We start from the raw sequence: 16,962 nt of genomic DNA on the forward strand, positions 1-16,962 counted from the left end.
TAATTATTATTGAGAAAAATGCTGTAAATCACAAATGACGTAATTATATTAAGATATCAAATAAAATTTTATTGCAATTATGTTTTGTTTTATTATTTAATAATTGAAATTTATTTAGGTACTTTCTATTGGGCCCAATATGCGACAAAAACTATAGTTCGGTTTTTTTAGCATTAGAAAGAACTTGCAAGAGGGTAAGCGATCTTGACATGTCTTTTAATTGAAAAACGCTTTTTAAAAATCAAAAACTATTACTTATGAAAGCAGAAGAATATAAATGATCGTATTAGATTCATAATTGTTACATATTTGCCGTAACTTATTTTTAAAATGTGTTTTTCAATTAAAAGACACATCAAGATTGTTTACCTTATTTATTCTCAGTGTCAATCGGTCGCATCGCTAAAGGCGAATTTAAAAAGGTTATGGCTAGCAGACAAAACTTAATTTAAAGGATGTGCGCGGTATTGTAGGTTTTATATATATGTAATATGTATTATAGAAAATATATATATATGTATTTAGTTGTGTACATATGTATTTAATTGTGTATATATGTGTATATTTATAAGTAACTAAGAAACTTTTCGTTTTTATTATCATTATAATTTTCTTTTCTTGTTCTTTTATTTACACTGTTGGTACTGTACGGATGCCTACCGTCTCCAATTCTCCCTCAATTGCTCAAAGGTTAACTGGAAGAGATCCCTTAACGGGATAAGTTCGCCTTTGTACTAATGACCAATGTTATTTTTCCTGTTTTGTTTTGATTTTTGTACAATAAAGTGTTTTACTACTACTACTATTCTTATGCTAAAAAAACTAACTATAGAATAGAATAATAATGAAATTATGACGTATTATGTAAGTAACACTCGCACTGTGTGTGCTATCATAATCGTTGCAGACTTATCTTGCTCTAACTCTAGTATTCGTTCCGCTACAAATACGCTAAACGCAAACTTGTTTGTGTGAATGAGACAGACGCAGACGGTGCTATATGTCTGTGCGTGGAACAAGGACATAATCATTTCACACGGCGTGACCTCAAGTGGAACGGATTTGGCATATGATTGCAAATTGTTCGGATACTTTGTGTGTATAAATTACGTAAAAAAATCCGGCCAAGTGCGAGCCGGACTCGCGCACTAAGGGTTCCGTACCATTTAAGCAAAAAATCACGATAAGATAAGATAAAGATAAAAAATAGTTTATTCAAGTAGGCATATTACAATGCGCTTATGAACGTCAAATAAACCTTTACCGGCTCCAACCGTACACCTCTGCCCCGAGAAGATTTAAATCCCCCCTCAATTGGAGGAGGGTATCCCAATATGGGACCGGCAACAAACTCGGCGGGACACATCTTTTCAAAACATTATTACATCTTATAATTAACATGCATTACGACGACGTTTTTTCTATATACTTAAATATTTATTAGGTTTGTAGTGTTTTTTGTTATAGCGGCAACAGAAATACATCATTTATGAAAATTTCAACTGCCTCTATAACGGTTTATGAGATACAGCGTGATGACGGACAGACGGACAGTGGAGTCTTAGTAATAGGGTCCCGTTTTTACCCTTTGGGAACGGAACTCTAAAAAAGTTATCAAAGCTTTTACTTCCCGACTTTCCCAAGGCTGAATTATTTCTTCTACATATTTCATATAAAAAGTATTAAAAAGTTTTAAGGAATACCTGCAAACCCTCAACATCATCATCATCATTTCAGCCATAAGACGTCCACTGCTGAACATAGGCATCCCCCTTGGACCTCCATAACTTTAACAAGCCCTACAAGCTACAAACCCTAATCCTGGATTATTAAAATTTTATTTAACTTTGGCTTTGTACTTTCGGCAAATTTATCATGTTATGGCTGCATAGCGATGCAGCCATGACATAAATTTAGTGTACAAATACAAGCTTTACGCTCTTAATTCATTTTATCTACAAGATAACAAATTCGCATCGCAAATTCGCAACACAAATCCGAACGTTTCATTGATAAAAATCCACATTTCAATGTCAGTGGCGGCTGACAACATAGTCAGTATCCAAACATACTACGGCGCACGCGCCCGCCACAGCGCGTTCTAAATTTAAAATTCAAATCATTCGAACGCCAGATTATACGAGCAATAGAAGTGATTATACGAAATTATAAACAAAATAGAAGCGCATTTATTTCAAAGTTTCAAAAGTTTGGTATGCGGTGTAATTTTTGTGATAAAATGTGAGTAATGTGAAGTAATAATGTATTATTGTGGCTATAATTTTGCAGGAACGTTTAATAATAGTTTGTTGATAATTGCAAACAATGACTCTACTTATTTTATAACTTTACTTTTATAATTTCATAGTTGAGAAATGTGTGAATGATAAGATTTTTTGATGTACACTTGTGACGTTATCTATGAAAAGGGACCTTATTGTCGATGGCACCTAAGCCATTATGAACGATGCTCTGATATAAATACAATGCCGCGCGACGCTGTGCGGCGTAAGCGCCATCGACAATAAGGTCCCTTTTCATAGATAATGCCCCACTTATCACTTTAGTAAACCTAGACTTTAGTTGCAAAGATGTATAATTTTTAGGGTTCCGTACCCAAATGGTAAAACGGGACCCTATTACTAAGACTCCGCTGTCCGTCCGTCTGTCACAAAGCTGTATCTCACGAACCGTGATAGCTAGACAGTTGAAATTTTCACAGATGATGTATTTCTGTTGCAGCTATAACAACAAATACTAAAAAGTACGGAACCCTCAGTGGGCGAGTCCGACTCGCACTTGTCCGGTTTTTATAATGGTCACGTCACGAGTATTTGTTCCTGAGTCATGGAAGTTATCTATGCATTTAAGTACATTTCGTATCGTAGGGTAATTCCCCAGTAACTAGCCACCTGTTAGTAACTGGCCACCTTCTATTAAAAATGAATTCTATTCACCTATAAACATACTTCATTCATTCATTCAGTTATTGAAACATTATACTAAAATGAATTCTATTTATATAAGTGAATAGAATTCAATTTTACTTTAGGGTGGCCAGTTATTGACCGGTGGCCAGTTACTGGCGAATTACCCTATATCGTTCGTCTAGTATGTATCTATAACAATGTAGGTAAAAACATAAGTACTTAGTTATATCCTAGTTGTGTACAGTTTGTAACAAAATTAACAAATAACTGTTAATTTTTTTCGTATCAAATTTTCCTTGTTGACTGTATACCTACTACTTCTCATTAATATGTCTAATATGTCTATCGAGTACTTCTGGAGACCTTTCTAATGAGCTTAAGCACGATGTATATGTGTTTTTACCCGACTACGGCAACGCAAAAGGAGGTCCCTTTTCATAGATAACGTCACAATTTGTTAAAGTTTTGGGTAACTCTATACATATCTTTAGCTAAGAAGTTTTATTTTACCCTGACCGCTTTCAATTAAGTTTTCAGTAGTTCTAAGTTTATCGCGAACATACAGACAGACATATAGATAGACGCAGCGGAGGACTTTGTTTTATAAGGATGCATTATTGGTAAGACAACACAAGTCTTTATAACATATGTGACGTCCCACGGGTAAAGGTACCTTATGGCGGTTGGCGCTTACGCTATTATTAACGCCGCTCCAATATTATTGCGGCGCTATGCGACGTAAGCGCCAGCCGCCATAAGGTACCTTTTGCCGTGGCACGTCACATATTGATCTCTGTCGTTAAATCCTAACGCTACGTCTTACGTAGGCGAACAACGCGCGAACGCGGCGCGGCGCGGCGCGGCGAAATCAATCCTTTGATGCCCATAGAAGTGTCCTACGTAAGCGATCTCGTTGCGAACGCGGTGCGGCGCGATTTGCACGCGAATGTCAGGCGGCGCGGCGCGGCGCGGCGGCGGCCGCTTTCGCCGCGCCGCGCCGCGCCGCGTTCGCGCGTTGTTCGCCTACGTAAGACGTAGCGTAACATTAATATATGTCGCATGTCGATATCTTGACGATCAGTCGGTAATAATCATCTGGGATCATTGCCATGTGGAGCTACGAGTAAATGATTATTACTTACTGATTAGTACAACATGTGACGCTGGTGGCCTAGCGGCAAGAGCGTGCGACTTTCAATCCGGAGGACGCGGGTTCAAATCCCGGCTCGTACCTTCAATGAGTTTTTCGGAACTTATGTACGAAATATCTGATATTCACTAGTAGCTTTTCGGTGAAGGAAAGCATCGTGACCATAATCCCAATCAGATCTAGTTTACCCTCTGGGTTGGAAGGTCAGATGGCAGTCGATTTCGTAAAAACTAGTGTCTACACCAAATCTTGGGTTTAGTTGCCAAGCGGACCCCAGGCTCCCATGAGCCGTGGCAGAATGCCGGGATAACGCGAGAAAGAAGAGAAGTACAGTAATGTTTATTCTTAAGGCTCCAGTATACAGTGGTCTAGGATGGCCCATGACAAGCCATCGCCATTGTGTACAGGGGGCAATAGTATACAACTATACAATGGCCGACGACCGGCCGTCAGTTGTTTATGGTCGTGCGCAATCGGGAAGTTGTTTGTTTTTCGTCACTACATAAGAATAAGGGAATATTAGGCAAAGCTCTGCGTTGACACATGGCCTACCGCGAAACAAGAAAATCGAAATTTCGTTATATAATCTCTCTATCACTCTTGCATATTCGAGCAATAAAGAGGCAGATCACTAAATTTCGATTTTCGCGTTTACCGGTAGGCCCTTGTTAACAAACCGCCTTGATGCATCAATGTCATATTGTCTGTGAAAACTTGTATAAGTTAGTCTCTATGAATTTACTGAGTCGGTAGTGCTGCACTCTGGCGGCAGAACATTGCAGTAATATCCCCTATTGTTGGCGTAGCGTTCACACAATCACCCATGGCACTGGCTTGGCATGGCCCATCGTTGGTGACTGTCTACTGGGGCCTTTAAGGTTTCAAGGCCCTATGAAGATAACTATGTGTCTATTTAAAACACTCCCTTCGGTCGTGTTTCAATTTATCGCCAATCGTTACTAAGTCGGCGGCCGATCGTAAGATCAGGCATATCGTGAAACGTGAAAATCTCGAATCGTTCCCTGTGTCGACGGAGCCCCGCGGGGCTCCTATTTCTGGACAGTTTGCCCTCCGGGCATCTGAAGCAACCTAACGAACCTATCCTACCTACAAATTGGTTTAATGTGACTATCGTCAAAACATTACATAGGAACATTACGATCTGCCTGATCTTGCGATCGGCCGCCGACATATAGACCACAATGCGCCGATTAGCCACCACCCTAAAAAGATTATTTTATAATTTTCAGAAGCTGTCAACCCTAAACACCAATATGGATTGGTGGCAGAGCACAAAGGAATGGGTGGGCTTATCCAAAAAGCAACCTAAAGTTGAAGGCAATAGAAGCCAATATTCATTGGTGTCGTGCGGCGAGCTGACCGCGGATATCCTGCCGATATGGCTTGAGTTGCCAGATGAGGTGAAAAATGATCCGTCGCTGGCTCCGTTTAAGAAACTGTATGAAAAAGAGCATGGTGAGTTTTTCATTCATTCATTCTTTCATTCATTCATTCATGCATTTATTCATTCATTTATTTATTGTTTTGAATTTGGAATGCATTTTTTAATATATTACGGCAAATTTTTCAATGTTCGATTCGAGCTGCCGAATATTTACCGAATAAACAATAGTTATTTGTTTTACAAGGAGCCAAAGTTATTGTTTAACCGCTCGTGCTAATATTGATACCCGAGCAAGCGAAAGATTCCAAAATTGAATCACGAGCGTAGAGAGTGGTTCGAAAAATGGAATCTTGAGCGTTGGTAGGATTTCAAAGCAGGTTGGTAGGTTAAACAAAATTTGCCTAAGTGAAACACAAAAATTTTCCCCACACCAACCCGAAGCAAATATTAAATGTAAAATATCAAACCAAACCAAATCCAAATGAATGTTATTAAATATTTGTCATCCAAAATCATCATTTAAAAGTCAATTCTACCAGCAAACATAAGAAAAAAACTCAAAATTTGCATTTGATTACTTTGCCTCACATGTGAATAAAATGCAACTTTGCTATCAGTTTTTGAAGTGCAAAGTACCTAAGCCTTTCCGAGCTGGCAGAGATATATATATAACTCCGTATAAGATAAATAAAGTCTAAGAAAAAAACGTGCCTCGGACGGCCAAGAAAAAGTCATTCTCGAATAGATGGCGCCATTACCTTTGGCCTATTCTCGGATAGATGGCGTTAACGACACCGTTTGGTATTTAACAATTTTAACACATATCAGTGAAAGAACATGGGTCAGTATGGAACAATAAAAATTAAGAATCATTTATCCGTAAACATATTTTGATTAATTTATACATTTACAATTTTATTTTAAGTTTTAATCGTGTGTCGATAGATGGCAGTAAATGTACCGTGACTACAAAATTGACAATGACAGGACCCCTCTATACTATCTATTCTTTTTGGAGCTGGTGTGGTGAAAAATAACAAAAGTGGAGATTGCATGTTTGAAATCAAACGCAACTGTGAATATTTGTACTCATATTGTGACCGCATTGTGAATATTGTGACACACACTGATAACATCAATAAATCAAGATATATCAAAATATACCTTCATTGTGTATATAGGGTATGTACCTACACCGACTGTCAGTCATTTAATTAACAAATTGTAGTTCTGGTGTAGAAAATAGTTATTTACGATACAAGTGCGGAAAAGAGGAAATTCGAAACGAGTGGCGATAAATTAAGAGCCCTTGAACGTGCACACTAGCGCCACTGCTAAATAATCGTGATTATTTAAATTTAACGACAGGTATTTAAAAATGGGGGCCGCTACGGACTGTATTGTGTATTTAAGTATCTTTTGAATACATCAAACTAGTTTTTATGTTGCGAGAAAATAGGCTGTTACAAACGGACAGACAGACAGACGCACGAGTGATGATCCTATAAGCGTTCCGTTTTTCCTTTTGAGGTACCGAACCCAAAACTTGCAAATTTTTTTACCAACTGTTCAAGGTTACTCTCAAAAGGCCGTCTCTGTCAATCTGTCAATGTTAAACCCTTTTGTTTGCCAAACTATAGTCATGCAAATAGGTACACATTTGTGACGTTCCACGGCAAAAGGTACCTTATGGCGGCTGGCGCTTAAGTCGCATAGCGCCGCAATAATATTGGAGTGGCGCTAATAATAGCATAAGCGCCAACCGCGATAAGGTACCTTTACCCGTGGGGCGACACACTTTATTTCAGCCTGCCAAATAGAAATAAAGGATGTCCTAAAAAGGTCAACTCTAATCATTACTATACATTCATAATTTACATGTGTATAGTTACTAGGGGCCATTCATTTATTACGTAAGACGATTTTTCCAATTTTTGACCCCCTCCCATCCCTATGTAAGAAAAAATAAGAATAGGCTGACCCCGTCCCCCCTATGTTACTAAATATTACGTAAGAATCTAAAGGAAAAAATTTGTAGTTACACGTTTGGTTTGTTTTAATGTTTATTTTTCAAAAATGTTTTTGTGCCTACAAAGGTACTGGAGCCCATTTAAGCTAACCCTGCGCCGTGTTTGATAGCACTGTATAGAGTCTGGAAGTATTATTTTAAATATCATAATTTCATAGAAATTTAAAAAAAGCGCATCTTTGTGATCTTACGTAAGGATTATGAAATTTATGAAAAACTCCCTCCCCCTTGTAAGAAAAAATAAAATATTATTTATGTTTGAAATATTCCCCCCTAAATCGTCTTACGTAATAAATGTATGGCACCTGCAGAGATTTGCTTTATGACAACATTTGTGTCACAGTTTGTCTATAATTTGAATGTAGGTAGTGTTGTAATTAGGGTTGCCAACCGTACTATATTGTATAGTATTGTACTATATTTTGACCATAGATTAGTATATGTTATATTATGACTCTCTGTACTATATACTTTTGGAATAATATAAAGTACCTACGCTAAAATACTATATTTCCGATTAAACGTATTATTACACATTCATGTTTAGTACCTAATTTTATCTAAAAGTACTATATTTTTGATGCCTTATTCAGGAAAATACTATATTCCACCAAAAAAAGTTGACAACCCTAGTTGTAATGTTAACTTGTTTGTATAAATCATTTTAGGTAGTGTGACATGTTCCCGACGTTGCTTAACTTTGGTCAAAAATCACGTTTGTTGTATGGGAGCCCCATTTAAATCATTATTTTATTCTGTTTTTAGTATTTGTTGTTATAGCGGCAACAGAAATACATCATCTGTGAAAATTTCAACTGTCTAGCTATCACGGTTCGTGAGATACAGCCTGGTGACAGACGGACGGACGGACGGACGGACAGCGAAGTCTTAGTAATAGGGTCCCGTTTTACCCTTTGGGTACGGAACCCTAAAAAACCAGCTCTTCTATAGGTATATCTGGTCCACAGTGATGAACGAAAATTTTTAATTTGGGGTTCCGTCAAATATTTCGCTTGCCAAAAGGGTCCCGTCACCAAAAAAGTTTGAGAACCGCTGCGATAGATTATACACATAACATATGATAGATTTTAACAATCATCATCATTCCACGCATAAAGTCGCGGGCAAACGCTAGTTTTATATTATCGTCATTATAAAGGGTTCTCGTTTTTAGGGTTCCGTACCCAAAGGGTAAAACGGGACCCTATTACTAAGACTTCGCTGTCCGTCCGTCCGTCCGTCTGTCCGTCCGTCTGTCCGTCCGTCCGTCCGTCCGTCCGTCTGTCACCAGGCTGTATCTCACGAACCGTAATAGCTAGACAGTTGAAATTTTCACAGATGATGTATTTCTGTTGCCGCTATAACAACAAATACTAAAAACAGAATAAAATAAAGATTTGAATGGGGCTCCCATACAACAAACGTGATTTTTGACCAAAGTTAAGCAACGTCGGGAGTGGTCAGTACTTGGATGGGTGACCGTTTTTTTTTGCATTTTTTTGTTTTTTTTTTTGCATTATGGCACGGAACCCTTCGTGCGCGAGTCCGACTCGCACTTGCCCGGTTTTTGTAAACACATATTATAACCTCCTAAGGCCACCAGCCGTGGTAAATTAAAAATTAAGAATGTGTTACCTACTGAAATTTGAACTTTTAGTGCAGGGAATAGAGTTGAGTTCGGTTTTGTTTGAAAATTGAACGAAACTTAACAAATGCGACTCTGTTCCAATTGAATATGATTTAAATCTCATCGAACTGAATAAGTACTATAGGTAGGACCTTGGGCCTTAGAAGGATAAGTAGGTATATATGTTTATAAAATTCTATAATGGCGATCAGGGGCCAAATTCGACATGTACAACTGTCAGATTTCGCATCCACGTCAAATCAACAGTTGATTTTATTGCATACTGAGTGTTGATTCCATCAACGGTGGATAGTATCATTTGGTACAACCAAAACTCAACTCTAAACTAAGGGTGGTTTGGTTTGGTTTGCTTGTCACCCTAACTGTGGATGTTGACATTGTACGTATTCGAGAACTTATGATTTTTCCCACATCAACGGGAGATCAACACGATACGTCAAACGTCGCTTGTCGAATAGGGGTCCAATTGCATATTATTGCTGCCTTCCTTATGTAATTAGAGAACTAGCGACATTGTAGATAATAGAATAGCATTTTTAATTGCTAAACTACATGCAATTGTTTTTAAATCATTCTTACGATATTTAAACGATTTGTAATGCCATACATTTAAAATGACATTACGAAATATTATATGCATATTACAAACTTATTACGAAAAATAGATATGATATGAATGGATGGAAGATATCTTAGAAATACCCCTGATATAGATTATCCTTGATTATACACACAAATTATAACATACAACTATCCGAAAATATACAAATTGTTTGTTTACTTTTATTTAAATACCTTTCTAAAGATATAGACTATAACTATGAATATATGTAAAGTAATTATAGTTCGTTTTTTTAGCATTAGAAATAAGGTAAACAATCTTGATGTGTCTTTTAATTGAAAAACACATTTTAAAAATAAGTTACGGCAAATATGTAACAATTATGAATCTAATACGATCATTTATATTCTTCTGCTTTCATAAGTAATGGTCACTGATTTTTAAAAACCGTTTTTCAATTAAAAGACATGTCAATAATTTCAGGAAAAATCCCAGAAATATCAAAGAATCCAGAGGCGCAGAAGCGGCTGGCGAACGTACAGTCAGCCCCGATGCTACAGTCGGTACAGTCGGACGAGATTCAGTACATAGACGGCTGCACCAAGAGCGAAGCTGCAGAGAAACTGGGCAACCATGACGGGAAACCAATGTAAGTATTCTTACAATTAAATTTACCAGTAATTTCGAAGATAATGGGGAGAATTGGTAATTTTTTGGCTATTTTCTTAAATACGTTCTAAACTATTTTTAAAATTACAACAACAATATATTTGTGATTCAAAATGAGCTCTTTCATTTGATATGTAACTGCATAAAACGATACTACCTACTTTTCTTTCAGTTCGGAGCATTCTCTTCCAACTGTTCGACCATCGCAGGTATGTTTCAACAATTCAAAAAGTTATTGGGAAAAATTTCATTTTTGGTACAAGCTTTTATCGCTGACTGTACTTTTCTTACGACAGAAACTAATTTAACTTATCGAGACAATTCTAAAAACCCCTAAAACAATTAGGTTACGTTGTTTCATCACAGAGTTCCCATGGCCAGTTGGCCACCTCCTGTCTCCATCATCAGATCAGCTCGATGGTACCATAATATTGCATTGTCATTCGATTTATACATGCATGCAAAATTTCAGCTCAATCGGAAACCGGGAAGTGGATCAAATTTAACTTGCAAGATTTGATTACAGACAACGGTCAGATGAAAGTGATAAAATAAAACTAAATAAAAGTTTGTAAAAAGTAACAATTTGTTCGTGAGTCATGGATGTTTTCCTCCTCGCTTTGTGCCGGCATTTTGCCACGGCTCATGGGAGGCTGGGGTCCGCTTGGCAACTATAATCCCAGGAATTGGCGTAGGCACTAGTTTTTACGAAAGCGATCGCCATCTGACCTTCCAACCCAGAGGGTAAACTAGGCCTTACTGGGATTAGTCCAGTTTCCTCACGATGTTTTCCTTCACCGAAAAGCGACTGGTAAATATCAAACGATATTTCGTACATAAGTTCCGAAAAACTCATTGGTACCTGCCGGGGTTTCAATCCGCGATCTCCGGATTGCAAGTCGCACGCTCTTACCGCTAGGCCAGCAGTGCTTTCCATAAATTTAAGTATTATATATATATGTCGTTTCATTTATGAGTGTCATTTATGAATGTATGTTTGTAACTATGTTTGTACGGGCCAAATCTTGCAAGTTAAATTTGACCCACTTCCCGGTTTCCGATGAAGCTAAAAATTTGCATACATATAAAAGTCAGGTGACAATGCAATATGATCTGATGTTGAAGACAGTAGTTGGCCATAGGTACTCTGCTGCTGATAAAACAACGAAACCTAATTGTGTTTGGGGTTCTTAGAATAGTCTCGATGAGTTGAATGAATGAATGAAAAAATTTATTTTCAGGCAACTATTGGTCCATAGATAAATACCTTAAAACTAGCATACATATTATTACAATGTATATCTTAAAACTAAAAACACAATTATGGCTGCGATGAAGTTCGCAACCCCGCAGTGTCAGGGAGCCGGCCGCGGAACCGCCGGAACTTGACACCCTTCGGCCAAAACTCCTCCTTGGTGGAGGTATTAGTTGCCTATAAAGAAAAGTACAGTCAGTGACAAAACCTTGTACCAAAAATATTTTTTTTGCTAAAAACCTTATTTATTTATTTATATGTGTGTTGTTAGATGGCGCGCGGCCGCCACTACGTGAAGATGACAATTCTTCTCGGCTGCTGGGTGTTTTTCACCGCCTGCTTCCTGATGTATAATGAAAAGAAGGAAAACTTCACCATAACTGCGGTGGTGCCTGGAGAAATTAAAGGTAACAAGGCGAACATCGCATATTTCCTTCTCTATCGACTTATATTATAACATCTAGACTGGGATAGAAAAGAGTCGATGTTCGAGTCGAGACGGCGCTATACCGGTAGCCAAACATTATGAAGTTTGTAGGAATCGTATGTGAAATGTTAAAATCTGTCAAAATTAAGTATACCTACTTTGATCAGGCCGCGTAGCCAAGATGCCAATCGCTTACGCTCCGTAGCGATCGAAACGCAACTGTCACTGTCGCACTAATATGCAAGAGTGATAGAGAGACACAAAGCTTCTTTGTCGAAGGGATAGCGATTATAATATTATATTATAATGATTTATGATTGCTTAGTTACTAGGTACCTATATGTATTTAATATTAGTTTTTATTTTAGATAAAATAGTGAATACCTACTCATGTAAACTGCTCTTTTGATGCTCTTGTAATGCAAGATAAATATAATTGTATTTTATGTAATTTTTCTCATTAAGAGAAATGTAAATTTCTTTGAGAAATAAAGTTCTTTAAACGTAACTGCTTTTTTCCAGAGTTCCCATTGCCGATAGAAAAAGCAGAGTCAATACTTCTGAAACTAACGGGTCCGTTCATGACCAAAAATGACGAAAGGCGATTGAACTCCACTGCGTTACTGTACCATCAGAAACTAGAAGTGTGGCTGGAAGAAGAAAGGAACAATGTTACTAAGGTGAGAATTAACTACATTTACAGCACATGAATGCAAAGTTAATCCCATCAAAAAATTACATGTAAAAAAAGCAAGTCTCGCAATGCAATTCTTCTACTACCTACAAAAAAGTTTTGAGATGTTATGTGAAACCAAGTAGGTTATTTTAGTCAGTGCCAGGGGGTGATAGACCGTATCAATAAGATATCTTTAATTTTTAATACGTATTTAATGACTTGGCAATCGCACATAATGCTTTACTCAGTACAGTAGTAACCGAATTAATCTTTTATTCACAGGCCTCAAAAACCTGGTCCATCCCCCTCCACAAATCAACCCACCAGCGCTCGCGCACCCTACGCCTGAACTGCTCGCATTGCGCGCTGCGCGTACGCACCGACGCACGCGCCGCCGTCGCGTTCACCTACAGTTACATGGAAAACCCGGTAGATGACACTACTGGGGTTATCTATGCGCTGGTGTTGCTGCTTGGCTTGTATATATTGATTATTTTTGAGGTGCGTTGATGGTTATATTTGTATCGCCTTGGATTTCACGGGGTTGTAAATCCCAGTCTTTTGATAGCTTGCGTGGGTATATAGATCCAACACGTCAAAAAAATCTACCGCGGATGGAGTATCGAGACAAACCTTACTGGTTTAACGATACTTTTGTAATTAAGCTTAGATATTGTGTTGTAATTACCTGAAAATAAATAAATAAAAAACGTTAGAGGCCCCCTGGAGATCTTTAATGTCATGTAGAACGCGTGCTGGAACCGGTCTCACTATAAAGCGACATCTGTTGATTATTCCTAATCATTGGCAACGGCATATGTCTACTAACTTTCAATGAAGATGTAGTAACAGCACCAGTCATGGGACATTTAAGAGGAAATTTGGAGTATTTATGATATTTCCCTTATACATGTAAATGGTCTACCGCTTAGCGTGTTAAAAGATGAAAGTCCTATCCGTCTTTCATGTTTTAGGCGTGTTGTATCAAAGATACTGCAATTAGTTTCCACATATTTAACAAATTAAAACTATGCTTTTTTTCTCCAGTCATGGACACCAAAGTTCCAGTAATGGGCCCCCTGTGACGGTACGGTATTACCGTTCCGTACAAATCTATATATACATATAATATTAATATGGTTTTATTTATATAATCAATTATGTGTTGCATGAATTCATGATGTATTGATTTATTACAGAAATCACTCACTATTCATCAAATTAATACTATTTTAAAAATTAAATAAAACATAATACAAAACATGTCGATACTCGGTCGCGCAGTCAAATTGCACCATATTAACCGCAGACCAATCATAAGCCAGGAAGCTTAGCGCATGATTTGTGGCCATATAAGGTAATAAAAGTGCGAGCGCAGGACGCATGGCCATATAAGGTAGTAAAAGCGTGTTAGGGAGTTAAAGTACTGTCACTAAATTAGGGTGAGTAAATTACGACAGCTCTAAAAGCTAACAACCGTGGGGAATATTATTGATATCTATAGACATACATGACGATAAAGGAAAAATACTTAGAACAAAATATAATATAATCAAGAGATAGTTAAAAATCAATAGAAGTCAACATATTTTGATACAAAAGTTGCACCATAGTTTGCTAGTCGGTTTGTAGCAATGAGGAACGCGGCGTGAGTTTGTTCTGCGCAGGCGCGAGCCACATAGGTTGACAAAAAGCAGTTGCGCGGGAGCCTCGGGGCATTCGTTGTCTGACTTTCGTAAGAGTACGTTCGAAGTTTGTCAGTGGACGGAGTGATTTACTAGAAGAAGTTATTAAAAGGAGCTTGAAATAGACAGCGTCAGATAATAGAAAATCTAGGACATCTAAACACAAGCTAAGTACAGTGCCTTTATCATTTGAGTGCGTGATTACTTGAAGCTTTTTCTCAATGCCGATTTTGTGTTAGCTAGTTGTTTGAATTACGTATGCGTGCATAACTAACAAATAATAATTCTAGTTTCTCGCCTAAAACACAATAACACAGTAAAAACATAATACCTACCTTTAATGTTCTCTGAAGTCAGTGTCGCTATAGTTTGTTTTAATTTACGAAGATTTCTCACTAACAAATCCGCGCGCGCTTCCGTTCGTGGCAAGGAGACAAGATGGCGGCATTGTGAGATGATCGCGCGAGTGTGTACGTGGCGATAGATATTTTATTTAGCTTTATTTATCAAATAATACGTGCGTCAGAGTTTTATTAATTATAAAGTACAAACACGATATTTTCCTAGTGTATTTCAATAACAGAAAGTAATTTGGAAGGATCTTTAGTGAATGTGTCGTGCCATCGAGTTTTACCGTAATTTAGTAATGGAAATAAATTGGTTCGATCTTTATTGAAAGGGATGGTATTCTGTACCAACGCTTGCGTATTTATGAGAATAGTGTTTACTTGTTAAAATACCTATCAGTGATATATTTTTATATGAAGATTACGATGTGAGAGCAAATGAAGTATAAAGATCCCTACATAGAAAAAGGGAACGTTCATGTTTCATGCCGCAATGCGACGCAAGTACCTACCTACATATTATGAATAGATGTTGAACTAAATTAGTTTGATACTTACTGAACCTAATTATATTGAAAATTGATGTTTTGGTGGAAGAAAAAGAAATACTTAATGTGGGGGAGGATATGTTTACAAGCCATTATTTTTATGAAGTTAAAATGATTTTATTGAATTAGTAGTGCGATATTGGTAATTATGGCTCAAAGGTGGAAATAATTACAACTTATATTATTTATCTGTTCTCGATTTAATAGAGATTGATATACTACCTATTGAATGTATTTACATGAAAAGAAATATTATTATCGACATTCCTAAAGAATTATTAACATTTTGAAGTATTTGATTCCTATTGATGGCTTGAAGTAGATACGATCTATACTATATATTTATTGGTTATTGACAAATTGTTCAGGTGATCATTTTTATGGTTAATTTTGCACTAACTGATCGCAACGTAAAGTTAGGAGTCGTACTGTATACTTGGAACGCAGTCGATTCACGCAACTTGAACCTAATGAATTGTATTCCTGACTAAGGTCATGATTATAAATTAGTCCAAGGCCTATCACATTTATTATATTATATTTAAAGGTTAAATTATCTATGGACCTGCCATTAATTATAGCTTACAGATTTTGGGATGGGTTTAGGGATTCAGTATTCTTAGCTTTGTGTGAAAAGAAGTAGGTAGAGTGGCTGATGGAATACTTGACGTTTCTTTTCCTCAGATACCACTTAGGGTTTGTGAAACGTATCTAGCCTTTCGCTGAGTCTTAAACTCCTAGGAATAGGGAGGTAGGGGAAGGAAGCCCAATCGACGGGATCTCCCACAGGGATTGGTTTAGGATGACTCCAAACCCCATCAAGCATTGAGGTGGCATCTAGAATAGCATTCAGATGTTGTTAGGTTATAAATATTAAGTTTCCCTTAAGAAGTGACTTAAAGGGCTTATCCCAGGAAAAATGCTCCTCAATGTTATCCGGAGTCCAATAGGAGTAGGGGAATTTTTACCAAAAAAATATTTTTATTTATTTATATATTCTATTATTCATATATATATATTCCATTATTCATTCCACTATATTTAGATGGTCTGCGGTTACTTCAGTGAGATAGAACTTCTCATCGCTATCTACTAGTATACAGAAAGCTCATTATCAATTGCAAGCAGTATTACAATATTTACAATACTTTAATTCTAAAATAAATTATCATTGTGTTTGTTATCTTATCTTTATTAAAATATGTTCTTTAGTACATTGCATTTCTCATTTACCTACTTTTATTAGTAACCTTTCTTATTATGCTACTGTTTGATTCCTATGGGTTAATATCAAATTATTACTGTGCTCTTCATTTAGCTAGGTTAGTTTCTGGGTTTATAGATTTGTAACTCTCCTCTTTGTAAAAGAACCAGGGGTTATTACGTACAGCTACGGGATCCTTCCATTTCCTAGACGATCATATCACTTTTATGGCCAAAAGTTTTAAATGCAAGACAGAGACAAATTATGTTCTTAGGTAAAGTAGGTTTGCTTTGAGGGTTGTTTTAGATATATGGGTTAGAAGGGTTAGAGTGTAGTGTATTATAGGGAGAGTCATTCTTGACCGTTACAATTTGGTGCCGTGACCAGGATAAATTTAGCTTCACCAGGATAAAACCAGCTTCACTGT

The 16,962-nt window shown here is 37.1% G+C and overlaps 1 protein-coding gene across 1 annotated transcript in view; it reads left to right on the top strand.

Moving 5' to 3' along the window:
* Positions 1–2,069: 2,069 nt before the first annotated feature.
* The window catches only part of LOC134677974 (P protein-like), a 34,999-nt gene continuing 20,106 nt past the window's right edge, over positions 2,070–16,962 (top strand). The window contains exons 1-7 of the mRNA XM_063536404.1: positions 2,070–2,241; positions 5,331–5,556; positions 10,208–10,373; positions 10,566–10,602; positions 11,920–12,055; positions 12,598–12,755; positions 13,034–13,252. Of these exons, the coding sequence (XP_063392474.1) occupies positions 5,355–5,556; positions 10,208–10,373; positions 10,566–10,602; positions 11,920–12,055; positions 12,598–12,755; positions 13,034–13,252 (918 nt within the window). The 5' untranslated portion in view covers positions 2,070–2,241; positions 5,331–5,354. The remainder of the gene's footprint in view (positions 2,242–5,330; positions 5,557–10,207; positions 10,374–10,565; positions 10,603–11,919; positions 12,056–12,597; positions 12,756–13,033; positions 13,253–16,962) is intronic.

The sequence above is a fragment of the Cydia fagiglandana genome, chromosome 27, assembly GCF_963556715.1.
Source record: "Cydia fagiglandana chromosome 27, ilCydFagi1.1, whole genome shotgun sequence".
Lineage (NCBI taxonomy): Eukaryota > Metazoa > Arthropoda > Insecta > Lepidoptera > Tortricidae > Cydia > Cydia fagiglandana.